This window comes from Labrus mixtus, chromosome 6 (assembly GCF_963584025.1).
Source record: "Labrus mixtus chromosome 6, fLabMix1.1, whole genome shotgun sequence".
Classification (NCBI taxonomy): Eukaryota; Metazoa; Chordata; class Actinopteri; order Labriformes; family Labridae; genus Labrus; species Labrus mixtus.
The window spans coordinates 13146279-13162885 of record NC_083617.1 but is presented as its reverse complement, the minus strand read 5'-3'; the positions used below and the strand labels follow the sequence as shown (position 1 = coordinate 13162885).

Genomic DNA, 16607 nt, shown 5'->3' with positions numbered 1-16607 from the left:
CCATGCAAACAAACTGCTCCAGGGATCCTTTGGCAGCGAGCCCAAACCTTCTTTTTAATGCTCACTTGTTTTGTTCAGTATCAGTGTGCGATTTGCTGTGTTCACATAAGTCCAAACGGCCCGGCCTAAGGAGGGAAAAGCCCCCTGTTTCTGAACAACTTCTCCAAACGATCCAGGTGTGAAAGCACCCTAGATTTTGACCTTTCTTTATTTTCTTGAATAAAGGCTTCAACAGCAAAAGCCACCTTAAAACACTAATATCACTAATATTGATTACAACCCTTTCAATATGAAATTAAATAGTATTTATGATCTTTACATGAGAGCCTTGCTAACTGCTTCCACTTCCACACGGCCATTACTTTCTGGTTCCAAGAAAATGTGATGCTGAAGTATAGTCTTATAACAACAAAAAGCTTTAGAGTCATCATACACAACTCCATGGTCTATCACTTCCTTTATTTCGAATTCATGCACGTGTTTTGAACTCTTTTCAATCTGTTTTTTCAGCGATTGACCTTGTCTTTTAATAGTTTTGAAGGTCAGCCCTCCTCAGACTGAAAGGCTAATCTATGAATCATCAGCAGGCCTTATGTTGTAGAAAGAACAGCAGCTTCTGTTAACTCAGATTACATCGCTGTTACTTGTCAAAGCTTAAACCAGTCCTTAATTTCCAGGGCTTCAGATACTAAAAGTAGATGAAATGATTGTCTGCATATTTTAATGCTGTGAGAGAAGTTTATGGTGCGAGAAAGATCAAGACGTAGAGAGAGTGAAGCAACTTCATCAAACACATTATCTGTCCTGTGACGCCTTTGCCTTGCAACACCAGTTTGCTCCTGTGTGCAGCAGTTTGAGATTTATGCATCTGCTCATGCACACTTTTTTTGTACGTGTCTGAAGGCATGTGTGGCATTTGTATGTGTGTTTTGACTGCACGAAGCAATAATAAAAACCACCCCAGAACAGGCCACATTTTTCAAGTTTGTTTGACGCATTTAAAATGCTAATAACCAGTTTATTATGTGCTACATCAAATGCAAATGCTCTGTTTTACTGCCGTGAAGTTAGGCCGACGTTAGCATTTGCATATCTTATGTCTGTCTTCTTAGCATGCATGGAGGAACTGGATAGCAGGCAGACTCCCAATAAATAACATTAACAGGCACATTAGATAAACAAGCTCCAATGATGCTGCTATTAGGGAAGGCAGAGCCATTGCCAGCTTAAATGTAGGTGTTTGACACAGCAGCATATGGTGTGCAAATTCCCCCAAATCAACCTAACGCCAACGTTATCTGGAAATGTCAGGGTGAGCAGACGGATTGAAAAAACATCGCTTTAACGGCAGACGCTTTACGATGTTGAGAAAATGCTGTGGAGGATTTTGCCTCTTTAAGACCAACTGGCGGATGGCTCTCCTTGCGTGTGTGTGTGTGTGTGTGTATTTGTGTGAGTGTGTGTGTTTGCATTTGTGTGAGTGAGTGAGAGAAACAGCAGTTAAGACTATCGTTCAAACTCTAATTGTAAAGTAGAAAGTTTGTCTGGTTTAATGTTTGGTTCACTTTAAGTCTTAATCACCTTCAGGCTCCATTCAGAATCCCACTAAAATGTGAAGTAAACATTCCATAAAGAAAATAATATATTCTCGTAAAAAGCATCTCTGAATATCATAGCAGCTATTCATTATGAATATGAGATGGGGACACAATGACACTTTAAGGCGTTCATTCCCGTCACGGTTGTTCGGCGACTGTTTGATGAGGTATGTTGATAGGTGTTTTTTGATGCGTCTTTCGCTCTGAAATAGTTGGTCAGAGGACTACATCATAAAATGTTCTTTAACAGAGAACTACTGCAACAGATGGTTAACGGAAATGTATAAATATTGTGAAGTTTTTTTCCCAGCAGGTTATGAAAATAGACAGAAGTTGAAGCTGATGCCTCTATATGACCAACAAATGCAAACTCGTCCACCAGTGAAAAGACGTACTATTTCTATAAAGTACTATTTCTATAAAGTACTATTTCTATAAAGTACTATTTCTATAAAGTAATTTGACATGCCTGTCAACGCTGCCCCCGGGTTACCAACATCCAAAATCGCCACAAAATGAAAGTCACTCACAATCCTAATTCATAAAACACCCTCGGCATCAGCTGTTTTTTTTGTCACTGCTCTTTCAGTTTAAATGAATTTAACTTTTGGAACTACCACGAGTGAAAACAGACCGTGTCAGGAACAAGCGCTCGTCAGTGTCTCTTCTCCCTCCCTGATCAAAATCAAGAAGGAGCGCGCCTTCTTATATCAGCTTTGTCAACAACAATGGCTAAGGATAAACTTATCTGACTCGTCTTTTCGAGGGTACAATTTTTAGGTCCAGAGCTGCTGCTAATGCCAGGACAGGATTCCTTTATGGTATTCAAAACACATCTAACGGTCACTACCAAGGAAAGCAGAGGTCGACTTTTGTAACCGAACAGTAAACCCCTGTGAGATCCGCTTTATGACTGAGGTTGGGGGTGCCGTTGGGGGACACGGGCCTTTAAGAACTCTGAACTTTTCTGTACTCATCTCAGGTCGGATATTGATCAGAAGAACATTCATCGTGTTTTTTTCCACACCAGAACATTGTGAAAAAATACACTATTTCTATATTCTTATTTATATCACTTGTCATTGCATTCATCAGGTGAGATTCAAGCAAAGAAATGTAAGGCATACACGCAGACCAGAGACGCCAGTGGTTACTTTTCTACAAGTATTACAGTCACTATACACATTGAGTCTTCTCAAGGTATCTTGCAAACAGCTAATTGAGGAATATAGTTCTATCTTAAAAGCAGTTTAGACTGGTAACTTAAAATACAGCAGCCGATTAGCTTTTAGTCACAAGAGCCACTAAATTAACATGATTAAGAAAAAAAACTGAATCCTTAATTCCACTCTTTAAAGGCTAAAGGTATTGTTTAAATATGTGATTATAACTTTGTTACGATTGTCTCTCTTTAACCCAACATTCTCCCATCTCTTCTCCTTAGACCTCCTCTCCTCTCGTCTTTGTTCAAAAGGGCCACTAATCATGAGAAACCAGCGTTCTCTTGATCCAACATTTGTTCTCACTGTATACCCGGGCACTCTGGATGAGTGTCAGCTACATACCACAAACAAATACTGAAGTGTACATGCTAATGCTCTCTTTTTGTTATTCTCTCCTTCCTCCTTCCAGCATGCCCAGTAATCTCTCCTCCTCTCTCTCTCTCTCCTGGCTCCTAATCCGCTCCACAGCCGTGAAAACTTTCCTTGAGTGAGAGATGACCCGTTCTAATGGGTGAAGGCAACCACCCACACACACAGCTGCGGAGGGTCCAGCAAACACACACACACGGAGAAAGTACACCTCGATAAGCCTTCTTGGCAAGTCTAGATTGCCTGACTAAACTTAGTGAGTCGGGAATATGGTACATTTCTTAAACCCATAATTAAAACCCTAAACTTCTACACAAAGATATAGAGAATCTAAGTTGTTGCTTAAGTTTTTTTATTTTCATGTAAATAACAAGGTAGAGCATATGGTAACATCTTTTGAAATGTGACTATATTTTTCTTAAAATTTAGTTTTGGGCTTTTTATGTGTTTTTATTGTAGTGACAGGACAGTGGATAGAGTTGGAAATCAGGGAGAGAGAGAGATAGAGCGGGGAATGACATGTGGGAAAGGAGCCACAGGCTTGATTGAATCCCGGGCTACTGCCCCTGTCCGAAATTTGAATATGTTTGTATGAACATTACATTTCTTTGGAGTATGGGTGGTTTGTCAAACAAAAGACAGATTGTTTTTACATTTTACAGATGTTCAAATATTACTCAATAATTGTCTAATAAGGAAAGTCCTTATAGGTTGCAAAGCTTTTTCTATTGGAATATCTCCAACCTAGTTTCGGTTTTACAAATACTGAGTGGAGTAGCTTCAGAAATATGAACGTATTTAATAAACTTTTATTTGAAAACAACAAACCCCAACAACATCAGATTGTCATGACTTCATGACACAGACAGTAAGGGTTTAACGTCAGTTTAAAAAAAAAATCAAAATAATGAGGTTTCTGTGTGCTCTGTAGATTCTGAGATAAATACAGATAGTCCGAGCAGATCTAAATGAGGGAAAGACATCGCTGTGTTTCAGAGCAGCTGTTTGGGTGAGCTGAGTGTGTGCAGGTGTCGAGCTCTCAGAGGGATCATTCGGCCATTTTCCTGCTGGTTCCTCTGCACTTGTTTATTAAACTGCGTAAAGAACTATACAGCTGCTTTTAAAGGCTTTTGGCCAGCTGATTGCGTATTTTAAAAATCCCTGCTGCCCATTTTTCCTAAGCAAGACAAAAGTTTGAAGATTGGCTGTTAATTTGCACTTAAAAAATGATCGAGCATAAACATTTCGACTAAGCCCAGAGGGCTGTACCAATCAAAAAATACACATGTACCCAAATGTTGTCACTTTCTACTGTAGCTGCAAAAAAGGGTCATCTCAAAATTCTCTGCCAAACAAAAGCTCATTGCTTGCTTTACCGTTTAGCCAAAATTGGTAATAACATGCCAATCAAAGCTTTTTCTTTAATTTCATAGGTTGTTGTAACTAAAAAGCTGCCTGACTTGTATTTATATATGTTTTAATGTTTGTTCACAACTACATGTTCGTTTCCTCATAACATAAATAGTGTCCAGCTGACATTTCTGTCAACAGTAGCCACTGCTTTAAGTAGTCATACGTAACATTAAGAAGTGATTAATACATCAGTTTTACCTTAACCTATGTTCCCTTTGAACCCTAATTGACAGAATGACAATGATCTTGAAGTTTTAAATGCTCAGATGAACCAGACACTCATTTTCCATCTCTATAATAATCTTGTTATATTGAGGTAATAAAAATAATTTTCTTGGGATGAATCATCCCAAGGCACACATCATATTTTCTTTCTGGTAAAAGAGTGAACCCCGCCCCTGATTATTAAATTGAAAATAAAAAGAATTTAAAAAAGGCCTGCATGTAGCACTACAGTTTGTGTCAGGGTGCAAAGCTGTAACTTCATACTTATGGTGTCAACTGCTGTGTGAACAGTTTGACTTGATATCAATTTTTTCCACAGTTAGCAAAATAAAAATGTATTTTCTGCTTTCGTCTCACCACAAAGGGGAAAATGTGTTTCTTATCTGATATGAATAGACTGATCATCTCAACAATTTAAAACAGGCTCTTTCAGAATGCTTCCTATATTATTAAGTGTTTTGTGCATTAGAAGTGACGATTGTCTTATTCACTTGACACATTTAGTAGAATTGTCTAAACCCAGAAGGCAATGCAAGTCGGTGCTGCTGCCGCCTTTACGCTAATCTGACTGTCAACGATCACTTCTTCAGAATCTGTCAGTTTGCTGCATTAAATGTGCCATTTAAATCCTTACAAAAACATTTGATGAGTTCCTTTATGACCAAGATATAAGTCCCTAAAAATACACAACACATTTTGTTGTTTTTGGAGAGTTATGATAGAAAGCATTTAGTAAGGGATTTGATATTGCACACACAAGAATACAGCACACAGACAGACTGCTAGTTAGTGACAGACAGGCTAGCCAGTAGCCACACAGCCATGCTACAGTACAATTTCTCTAGACCAGCTACTCTGGTCCTGCTTCAACAGATGGCCTGACAGGTCCCTGGACAGGCCTGCAAGGTGGTGGGAGGGCTGGGGGAGGTGGGGGTAGTGGAAGGATTGGGGTGTCAAAGGGGGGACAGAGGGAGATTGCAGGGGGTTGGCACCCTCTCAGGAGGGCTAGTGGGGGTGGAAGAGGGAGGAAGGAGGAGGGAGACATATGTCCACAACCCTGGCCCCTGACGACGAACTGTCTCTGCTGGCTGCCTGATGGCTAACTTGATGTCACACATACACACACCCAAACTTGTTGTCACTTAGAGGGACTGCTTACATTTTGAAGTTTACCTTGTGGGGACCGGTCCCCATGACTGTGAATAAGTAGTTATAGTCCCCACAACGTGGTTTATCTTGCATATACAGTGCACATACACACACAGATACATTAAATTGCTCACTAAGTCTGGCATATCTTGCAGTACAGCTCCTCTCCCTCTCCATCTGCACCTAAAAGACCCACGTGCCCTGACAATGAGGTGACCATGTCAGCGCCTGAGCCGAAGCAGAGGGATGGAGAGAGAGAGAGAGAGAGAGAGAGAGAGAAAGAGAGAGAGAGAGAGGGCAGGGACGAGGGAGGGACACATTAACAAGCTATAATCTCAACTGCCTTATCCATTATGCATTGTGTGGGCCAATTTACATGGTGCTGGTCCCTCTGGGAGAAAGGAGATCATCCATCACATCACTTTATTAGCTCCCTCACACTCTCTCAGATGCACCCCCCCCCCCCCCCCCCCCCCCCCACACACACACACACACACACACACACACACACACATCATTATTTGTCTCTGCCTGTCCTTCGCTCTCTCTCCCTCTGTTTTGTGGGCCTGTTTTGTCATGGTGGTTATTTCAAACTGCTGCTGCCTCCATAAAACAAATCCAAACTGTGTCTTGTTGTGCAAACTGCAACAAATGTGAAGGGATCTTTTTATTTAATTATATACACAAAAGTTTTTTTAACAACTTAATATCAAAGTTTGAGTCATGTAGGAATTTAGATACAGGTGAATTTAAAAAATGCGATGCTGATCCTTGTTTTACACAATAAACTCACATTTTCAAAAGGTTTAATTAATCTCTTCTTCAAATTTATATAAATGTCATTCAGAATTAAAAACACAAACATTTTATATGCAGCTCATTTTGGATTGTTGTTTTGTCTACTTGGTTAAGGTAACCCTGTTCATGACTTTAGTTAAAAGAAGAATATCACATGTTAAAATAAATATGTTTCAGGCCAGCAATGAGTTCAGTCTTTACCAGAAAAAAAAAACCTACATTTGTGCTTTTTTTCCTATCAAAATTCCTGAGGAAACATTCAACATTTAAGTTGAGCTTCAACTTTAAATTTTTTTTTTTTACTGTTTCCCTTACAATGTAATTTAATTCACAAGAGTTTTTAATACCCATTCCAGTTTAATTCAATTGAACTGCACTTTTAAGAACTTCAGTTAAACAGCAGTTTAGTCAGAAAGGTTTGAATATCTCTTCACAGTCATTCAAAATGAAAAACCATCTAAATAATTCTCCTTTTTGTATAGATATCTTTTTGTTGGCTTTTATTAATCAAACAAAATTGAAAATGCATTATGGTTTTATTAAGCAAGGAGTTTTGGGATTTTGTGGCATTTCTATCATGGAGGAAAATACAAAATTTGACTGCATTTCCTTTCTTTTGTAGGTAATTTGATTCAACCTAAAGAAGAGATAACATAATATTTGAAGACAGAAAAAGCTCCCGTTAGTTTAAGATTTGAAAAATACATTGAAAATAAGATACATTTTCCTTTGAAACATCCTGATTTTAGTCCTCATGGTTTTGTGTCTAATGGCTGGATCGACTCAAATCTTCACCATGCATGTGTCAGTGAAATTAATTGCTGGCACCTTGGCCATACCCACACACACACACACAGTCACACATGCAAACAGTAGATCCATCAGATACTCAGTCATCCTGTGAATAAAAAGAGTGTAATTGCAATCATATATGTGCAGCTCCAGCACTGCAAGCCATACCGTACCATTAGTATCACAAATAAGTAATAATTTGCTAATGACAACATTATGTTGAGTCAGTTTAGGGGCAATTAAAGTGAATGATATTTACATATGCCCAATGAATCACAGAGCGTGGCAGTTCAGGCGGACTCTAATGAATATTCATCCAGGCATTTCTCCCCTGCGCACTGCAGTTTATAAACTGAATTATGGCTGATTTGCCCTTTTAAAAAATGAACATCGGCGCTCCCCCACAAGGAGGCTGCGAACAATAACGTCTGATTATAAAAATGTTTTACTGCTAAACTGCCGGTGAGGAGACGGCGGCAGCGTGGTTAAAGACTCTGCTGGAGGGGTGCAGAGGAGGGAGAGCCCACCCAAAATCAATCCAGTTTAGTCTCGGCCTGTCCACCTTTTTAGACTGACATAAATATTTACAGTGTGCATTCAGAGAGGTCTATACATCATGAGTAGCAGACTGAACATGTAATTGATTTGTTTTTACTGGGGGTAGTCTGTTTTAAGATTATCCCAAGTGGATGACATGGTTCACACAGACCTTTTAGGCTGTATTTCCATAATGAGAGACGCACGGCTCTCTACCTCAGCACAGATACCTCCACCGGTGATTTCCCTAGTAATTGCCCCCGGTGTGTGCCGGGTGCTACCGCTGACCTCTCAGGTGCAGGATCAACAGGCGACATCAGTTTGCATTCACATGGCGCATTACAAGATGGGCTGCAGCATGCTGATCATGCAAATAAGCTGCAGCTCTCTGGCAGGTGTCGGCACACACACTCAACAACACACAAAACCTTCATGGGAACACATGTACATACAGTATGTGCACTTGCAGCATCCTCCAAAGGGTGCTTAATGATTATCAAATTGATTAATTTAGGTGTGAGGTTCATACCCAGTAACTGCTGCTGTACTCAATAATAACCAATAATATAAGACAAGTATTAATTAAATAACAAAAGAGCAAGAGTATCAAATTAAAATGGCCAAAAGACTAAACACCACCCAAAAAGTTACCTAAGTTGGGGTCCCTCACTGCAGACGAAGTGTCATGTTGTAAGGTATACTTTTAAAGAATAGCAACAGCAGTAGAGCAAGGACATTCTGATTTGGGGAGCTATAGGGGTCTCTTGTTGAAAGTATGTCTTGGTTTTTAACAAAACAAACAATAGCGTAGGCCTACTACTCCTTAATATATATATAGAGTGTCATTTGGTTTTATGTACTAAATGTTGTAATTTTTTATATATATTGAATAGTCAAAGGCCCAGGGGCGAGTAGGAAGTCAGCAATAGCTAGGCTAAATACGCTGCATTATTACGCATCATTACATGCTTTTTGGAAACTATTTTATACTGCACGTTCCCTATTCATTTCGTATTATAACTGACCAAAAAAAACACCATTAAATTATCTTCAACAACTACTGAGTCACCTTAGTCCCCACAAAAAGCATCTGTGCATCACTAATCACCTCAGATGTTGGCAAAACCGACTGTAGCACAGCTTGGGTGTAAAAGCGGAAGCAGATTCAGCTAACATTTCTACTGAAACGGCGGTACACCTAGCTAGCAGCTGCATTACAGTTTAGCTAACATCAGCCCGAGACAAACAGTAAATGACAGACATATTTTACACACTTCACTCGCAACTCGAACTTATATTGTCAGTGCAGCTCGAAAGGACAGTCCACTTATCCACGTCCTCCTCGTCGTCCTATGTTTTCTCAGTTTATTGAAACACAACGCCTCCACCTTGGTAGACGTTAGCATCCACAGAGCTGGCTGTGTGTCGACTCCGACATAATTCACTCTTTCTCTTCTTCTTATTGCCAGCGAAAGTAATGTGGTCCATAATCAACTGACCAGCACAATGTTATTATATTTTACCAGTATGACACACTGGAGTTACATTTGGACTTAAAGTGAGTAACATATTGGGCTTCACTGAATAACATAGCAGGATATGAATTTAGCTTTATAACAACAAGCAGGAAAGTCAACGCCATTATCACCTGCTTCTTAACTCATTGTGTAAATCCGAAATCATTTTATATTGAGTTTATTTATTAATATGATTTCAAATCAGATAAAATTACCTATATGCGTTTATAACCATTCTAATTTATAAATATTTTTATTTAAAAAAATAACTGGGGGGTGGAGTCACAGGACTTAGGCTCCTCCTACCCCTTCCGGCCTGCGTGGTAGTGTCAACAGTAGAATACATGCAGCTGTATTCTTATGTTGCTCATACAGAGGCCTACTATTGGCAAAAATTAGAAATTCACTTTTTTACTTTAGTTTCATGTAACAAACTCCTGCTGATGATTTGATCTTAACAAATCAAGTTGCCCATAGAAACACAAAGAAACATCTTGATGTTAAATTCACAAGCAGTTTATGGAAGTAAATCGTTTATTTCTGACTTCCTTGACAATAAACATTGTAGATAACATTGTTAATTCACTTTTTTTTTTTTTTAACCCAGCAACAATAAATAACAGGCCAAACGTCAACAACTCTTAACAAGGTAATCCTTCGTTCACCCTGAAACATTTAATTCCTCCACACAAGCTTTTAAAGTGCTGAGATGCATCGTGATATATTTGTTTGATATATACACTTTCAGAGTTATGATTAAAGAAATAAGAGAAGAAAACACCTTTCCTCCCTCTTGCCGACAGTCAGCTCAGGCTGTCTCTCTTTTATTTAAATGTATCTGCTGCCATCTTGTGGCTGAATTCTGAAGCGAACATGCATTTCACATTTATCTGGAATATCACTTTTTTTAAACAATAAACCCACTTATAAATGGTTTATTTATCCCAGATGAGAGGGTTTTTTGCCGGATTTTACACAGCGATGCAGAAATGCGAGAGCAGTGCTGGGAGGAACGTATGCTGCTGCAATAAAGTTCAATAGGCCTTAAAGAAGGTAATATAAGGTATGATGAGCTTCAGCGTTACAAAAAACTGGACAGCCCTCAACCTTTCAACTAGGCTATATAAAATGTTTTACGTCCATTTCTGAAATTAAACCCAGCTCTAGATCAAATTCTTAGGTTTAACTTAATCACATCACAAGGTTTCTGAGATAAACATTAACGTCTTTACTCGGTCTGTTAAGTTTGTCCTCATGATGAAAGCTGAAAAACTGTTGCTATACTAACAGTATGTTAATATGGAAACTGCCGATCATCAGCCTCACTTTCTGTGTGAGTTCAGCGTCATCATCAGAGATTTTTTGGATAAACTTTATGGTGGAAGATCAAATGTGTCCTTCTTATGGTACAAGGTAAATAGAAATGAACTCCACCACCATTTCTATTACATTTTGTTGCCAACGGCATCGCTTTAAGATTAACCACATTTTGAAACAAAGGACCCTTGAGCTGGAGGGGGTTGGCAGGCTCTTCTAGTCCCTCCGAGGGCCTCTCATTAGTGAGCATATTTTGTTCTAACACGCTGATAAACAGCTGTGCAAAGTTTTAGGCCACTTGGGAATATAATTGTTTTAATTGCTAATTATTATTTGTTTTCGCATTTGTAGAAACATTTTCTCTCACTGTGGAGAGATTGGGGAATAATATCAACTGGAAAATCTCCAAAATAAATTCTTCTTAATTTTTTCTGTTGCATTGTTCTGTGTTTACTTTTACAAGGTTTTAGAAGTTAAGCTTGTGGTACATAAAAAGCTGTGAAGGGGCTGTACTTTACATGCTAAATTGAACATTTCGTTAACTGGAGAAAATTCCCTTTGTTGTTTTGAGAAACCAAGTGAATCCAACTGTTCACATAAGGATAAACCTTTTTTTAATAATGTTACTGTGCCAGACTGTAAAGAACTATGTGCCTTGTGATAAATGATCACCTTATCTTGAGGAATACTTCCTTTCTCTTTGCAACATTTCTTTTCTTCGTTTTGCCTAACTTTGACTTAGTTGTTGAGATTCCCAAAAATATCACAAGCTCAGCTTTTCCTCCAGCTTTTGTAAACATCTTCCAAGTTACAAATAAAAAAAATATCTTCAAACTGTAACATGGAGCAGATTTAGCTCCTTTCCAAAAGATAGATTGAAGAAATTTCATCATGAGCCTTAAATACAACATTTTCTGTAAAGTAATGACCACTCAATCTCAGAATTCTTAAAAATGGAGCTAGAAATAGGCTGTTTGCAGGATCTGAACACTTAGTCCTCTTTCTGTTGTCATTTTAAAAGTGATTTTGTGTCAGTACACAAAACTGACATATATGACGGATGCCTCTGGTAGTTTTGGCATTTGGAGGTCTGGGAAGGGCAGCATGCCATCCTTGTTGATGTGAGTCTGAACGGTGTAGGCTTTGACCGCTGCTCCCCACTCCAGCACAGAGCTGTCGATAACTCCCAGTCTGACCTGTTCGTGATACGCTGCTCCCAGCTCCCTGCCCAGGAATAGATCCTGAATCTGTGGCGAGGAAAACGCTGAGTAATCTCTCTTCATATCCAAAATCAGATCCAGGTTTGTGTCTGTGTCCTTGTTGTATCTATTAATGTCCAGGTGAGCACTATTATCTCCCTCTGGGTCACTGTTTGAGTCTGTGCTTTTGGCTTTGTTTGCATCTGGAAAGTTTTGATCCGGCCTCTGCAGCAGGTTCACCACCGTCAGCCTCTCCAGGCGCTGCACAGTGAAATGCCCCTCTAAGGAAAAAGCCTCTCTGGACCCTCCAACCCCACAGTGGATCAGGGTAAGGTGCTTCACCTCTGAGTTGTTGAGCAGACGTGCGGTGTTTGAAGGCGACGTGAACCAAACTGTTAACTTTGTCATCCTGAAAACAGGCGATGAGTGGGAGTGTGGCCGGTCTTTGCATCTGCAGTCTGTGAGGGATGAGATGCTGCAAGGCTGCGGGTCTTGGCTACATGAGTAGTAGGAGAAGCTGTTGTGGGTCACGTAAGCCAGGCGCATGTCAGAGCGCTGCAGAGCTACAGACACACACAGCAGCACACAGAGGAGGGAAGCAGGAGGGCTGACGGCAGGCATCACTGTGGGGGGAGAGGCTCAGGCAGCATACTGAGGGTGTTCATGCGTGGATGTGTGTGTGTTGAGTGTACATACAACTGAGCCTGCATGGGAGAGAACAGACACAATTATTATTAAGAAAAACATGCTAACTAGCACTTCTTCTTTGGTCCAAACCTGTTCTGACCTGACTTGAGGTCTGAGGAATGTTATAATAATGACCAACTGAGGAATTAAGACTTTTGTGAGATAGGCAGCGAAACTGAGTATACAATCAGCAGAGTCATTTGGCAATTCAGCCAAGTTTGCATGTGTGTGTGTGTGTGTGTGTGATAATAAAACTACACCCAAGCTGACTGTACAGAAATCTTACCCTTTGTGACTCTTACAGTTCTCTCTTTCAACCCCACTTCCTCATTAAATCATAGCTTACAATATAATATGTGATAAAAAAAAGGGCGAAAGAACTGATAAGTATGGAGGCATGTTAGAAAGAAATGAAAGAATGAAAGTCTAATCTAAATCTAATCTTTTTCATATTTACAGATATTTATTTAAAAAAATCTATTGTTGTTGTTTGTGTTACTGGTGTATTGGCTAAAGCAGTTTTGTTTTTTTTGTTTTTTTACCAGGAAAGAAACTTGATGACAGTAAAAATCTCTTTTTCAAGAGTGTCTTTGCCAAGACAGGCAGCAGCACAATTTACAGAGTTTCAAACAAACAACCGATCAATACAACAACAACAACAACAACAACAAAAAACCCTCATTAGACATTAAAAGACACAAAAAACAAATTTCACAAAGTTATTCTCACGCTGACCTGTTTACAGCGGTTTGAGCAAACTCAGGTCTTTTAGTCGGTATAGGTTCAATGTGCTTGGACTGGTGTGAAGTCTAATATGGATAAAACACTTGGTTAAGCTTCTTAAATATCAATATTTGCTGATTGTCATGACACAGAATTCATATCTGGATGTTTAGACTGATGGTTGCGTTAAACAAGCTATTTGAATTGGTCAACTTGGACATTTATATACAGTAATTGGAGCTTGGAGCCTGAAGTAACATTATTATAGTACTACGATACTAAGATTTGAGTTTCTCTTATCCTTGGACCCAATAAAAAGTATGTATCTTCAAATGATTTCTGATTAATGGAGGGATTATGTGTTCCTTTTTGGGTTGGGAAACTTCTATTTTTAAAGCTAAATAAACAACTTAATCCCCTCCTTTTAGATTAGCCGGGAAAGGCATAGCCACAAAGCTGAAAGCAGGGTTGTTTACAGGCCTTATACTGTATATGGAGCCCTTTTATTTTTGGAGATCCATGGATCGAACAGGACAGTGGTGGGTAGGATGATCTTAAAAGTTATAATCCAGTTCTGTAGATTAAACTCCCAAAGAGGGCATAAAGAGACCGGTAACATTAAGCTGTAAAATAGAACACACATATTGATGCAGAAGTTCTATTTATCCAAAATCGTATCAGTAAAACACTTACACTTCACAGATAATACTCAATTTTACCTGGGCAAGGTACTGAATGCACAGATTTAAATGTAGTGGAGCATTTCTGCAGTGTGGCACTACTTTTACTAAGTAAATCATCTGAACACTTTGTCCCCCAGTGTTTTTAATACACAAGGCGTTTAAATACACCCAGCACAGTTCATCTTTCACACAGGAGATTCTTGTTGTATTAGTCTTCTAAAACAAAGCAATGAGAGTGGCTGTGGAGGTCATGACAGCTGGTTTGGATAAACACACACACACACACACACACACACACAGTCTGGGATGGGTGTGTTCTTCCTGCACTACAGTTGGGGATACAATGTTTGGCACTGGGAGCCCACATTGGATTTCACATACATCATCTTCTCACTCACACACACTCACACACACACACACACACACACACAAATTATAACTTTTGAGTCCGCTTTAAGATTCCAGGGAAAACATTGTTTTGAAATGTTGGCTCAAACAGAGGTCAGAGTAAATGTTCTGGTTTGGCAAGAAACTCGGTCGAGGAACACGACTTTGTGCCTCTTTCTGCAGGCATGGTTGAGCTGACCACTACATTCTTCTTCTGGGCTTCTGTGACAATAAACACAAGAGGGCTATCATCGACAGTATATTTAACATCCAGTTACTTTACTTTTATGCCGCCTGAAAGCTAAAATACATCCTCTGAGTCTGATTTCAGTTTGTTTCAGCTCATCCTTGTGCAAATGTCCACAATAATTAAAAAAAAAATAGTTTGTGTGTTGTAACATTGAATGGCTGCATTGCATGTGTTTGCACTTATTGACCTGCTACTGGGGCTTTGGCGGCACTTTACTGTGTGAGATGCTTTTCCTGCTTCAAAATACAAATCTCGACACAGTTTATAAAGTACCGTATGAACAATGAACAATGAGTCAATGCCACATATAACAACAAGCAACCTTAAATGATCACGTGGCAAAACGAGCAGTGGAGTTAAGAAATGATTGCACCTTTTTGAAAAATTGAAAAATGTATTTGCACAACAATTTACAGGTTCATGTATTCAGTAGGAATAGCCAGCTACAGTAAAGGAACAACCAATCAGGCTATTAGCTTAGCTTAGCACAAAGAAAGCAGGGGGAAGCAGCTAGTCTGGCTGAAGGTGACAAACTTACAAACCAGAACAATTTAAGTTGTATTAATAGTATTAGTTTATAAATGGAGAATGGTTTGAAAAAAAAATCTGTGCAATGTATCTGCTTCCCCTGTTGCTTTCTTTCTGATAAGCCGGGCTAACAGGCCTATAGCTCTTAATTCAACAGACAGATTTCAAAGTGTCATTGACCCTCCCCAGATGTTAGGCCTAATTCATTTCAAACATTGTAAAACTTACTGTGTTTCCCTACACTCAGTCAAGCTACATATCCGGGGCTAAAGCACATATGGGCTACATATTAAAACGTATAAATATTTTTCTACGCTGTGGCTTTAAGTGGATGTTGTGAAGCTGTGTGTAGTGTAGCAGCTTAAGATAGACAATGGGTCTGATGTGTTGTGATACAAGTTGATGGGAAATTGTTGGCTCAACTGTTTCTAATTGAAGCAGTTGGCTCTACACGAACAGCAGCAGTGTAAATGATGGTATGTTGTCATGCCAACACTGATGTTCTGACCATATTCGGTCTATGCAGCTGTGAATCACTGACTTGGACCTAAGGTGACTAAATCCTTAGACATGTGGCTACCCGAGTCCTTTTTGTGTGTTCCATCTGAAGTTTGCCTGGTTGAAACTTTACAAATTCAATCTGAGTGCAACATCTCATCAACAAGAGGACAAGAGACATCTTACAGTGCAATAAAGTACCGGTTTGTTTTTCAGCATCATAAGCAGTTGACGTGTTTGTCTGTGACCCATCTGACATGTTTCTATCCAAATAGATTTGCAGGAGAAAGTTTCTATTACATAACAGACACAGGAATGCACAGGCTATGCAATGTAATCTGAGAATATACAGCAGGCTTGGCTTTCTTTAACACGAGTTAACTGGACACAAACATAGTTTTCAAAATGCTTGTCAAGCTGACTAAATTGTTGCTGGTACACAGAAAGAAAAGGTTCCAGTTTTGTTGTATTTAACTTACCTCATGTTGCCTCTGAAGAGTTGATATGTGAATGCGTCAGTTTGGGGCTGGGATGGGGAGGAAAAATCACACATCCAGGATGACGTCAGGATGGGGGAAGTATCCCACAGAGGAAGCTGTAACTCATTTGAAAAGCAGAGCTCAGCTTCAAGTCCTTTTTTAAAAACAATCAAAACAACCATGAACTAAAGAATATCAAACTGATGGTTAATGTTTATTTTCTAACTGTAGCCTA

General features: G+C 39.3%; 1 protein-coding gene across 1 annotated transcript; it reads right to left on the bottom strand.

The window, feature by feature from the left end:
- Positions 1–10121: 10121 nt before the first annotated feature.
- si:ch73-52p7.1 (uncharacterized protein LOC100321084 homolog) lies at positions 10122–16517 on the bottom strand. Its single transcript, XM_061040068.1, has 3 exons — positions 16373–16517; positions 10817–12841; positions 10122–10784 (listed from the first exon to the last, which is right to left on the bottom strand). Exon 2 carries the CDS (start codon positions 12756–12758, stop codon positions 11970–11972), a length of 789 nt encoding a protein of 262 aa, XP_060896051.1. The 5' UTR covers positions 12759–12841; positions 16373–16517; the 3' UTR covers positions 10122–10784; positions 10817–11969.
- Positions 16518–16607: the final 90 nt, after the last annotated feature.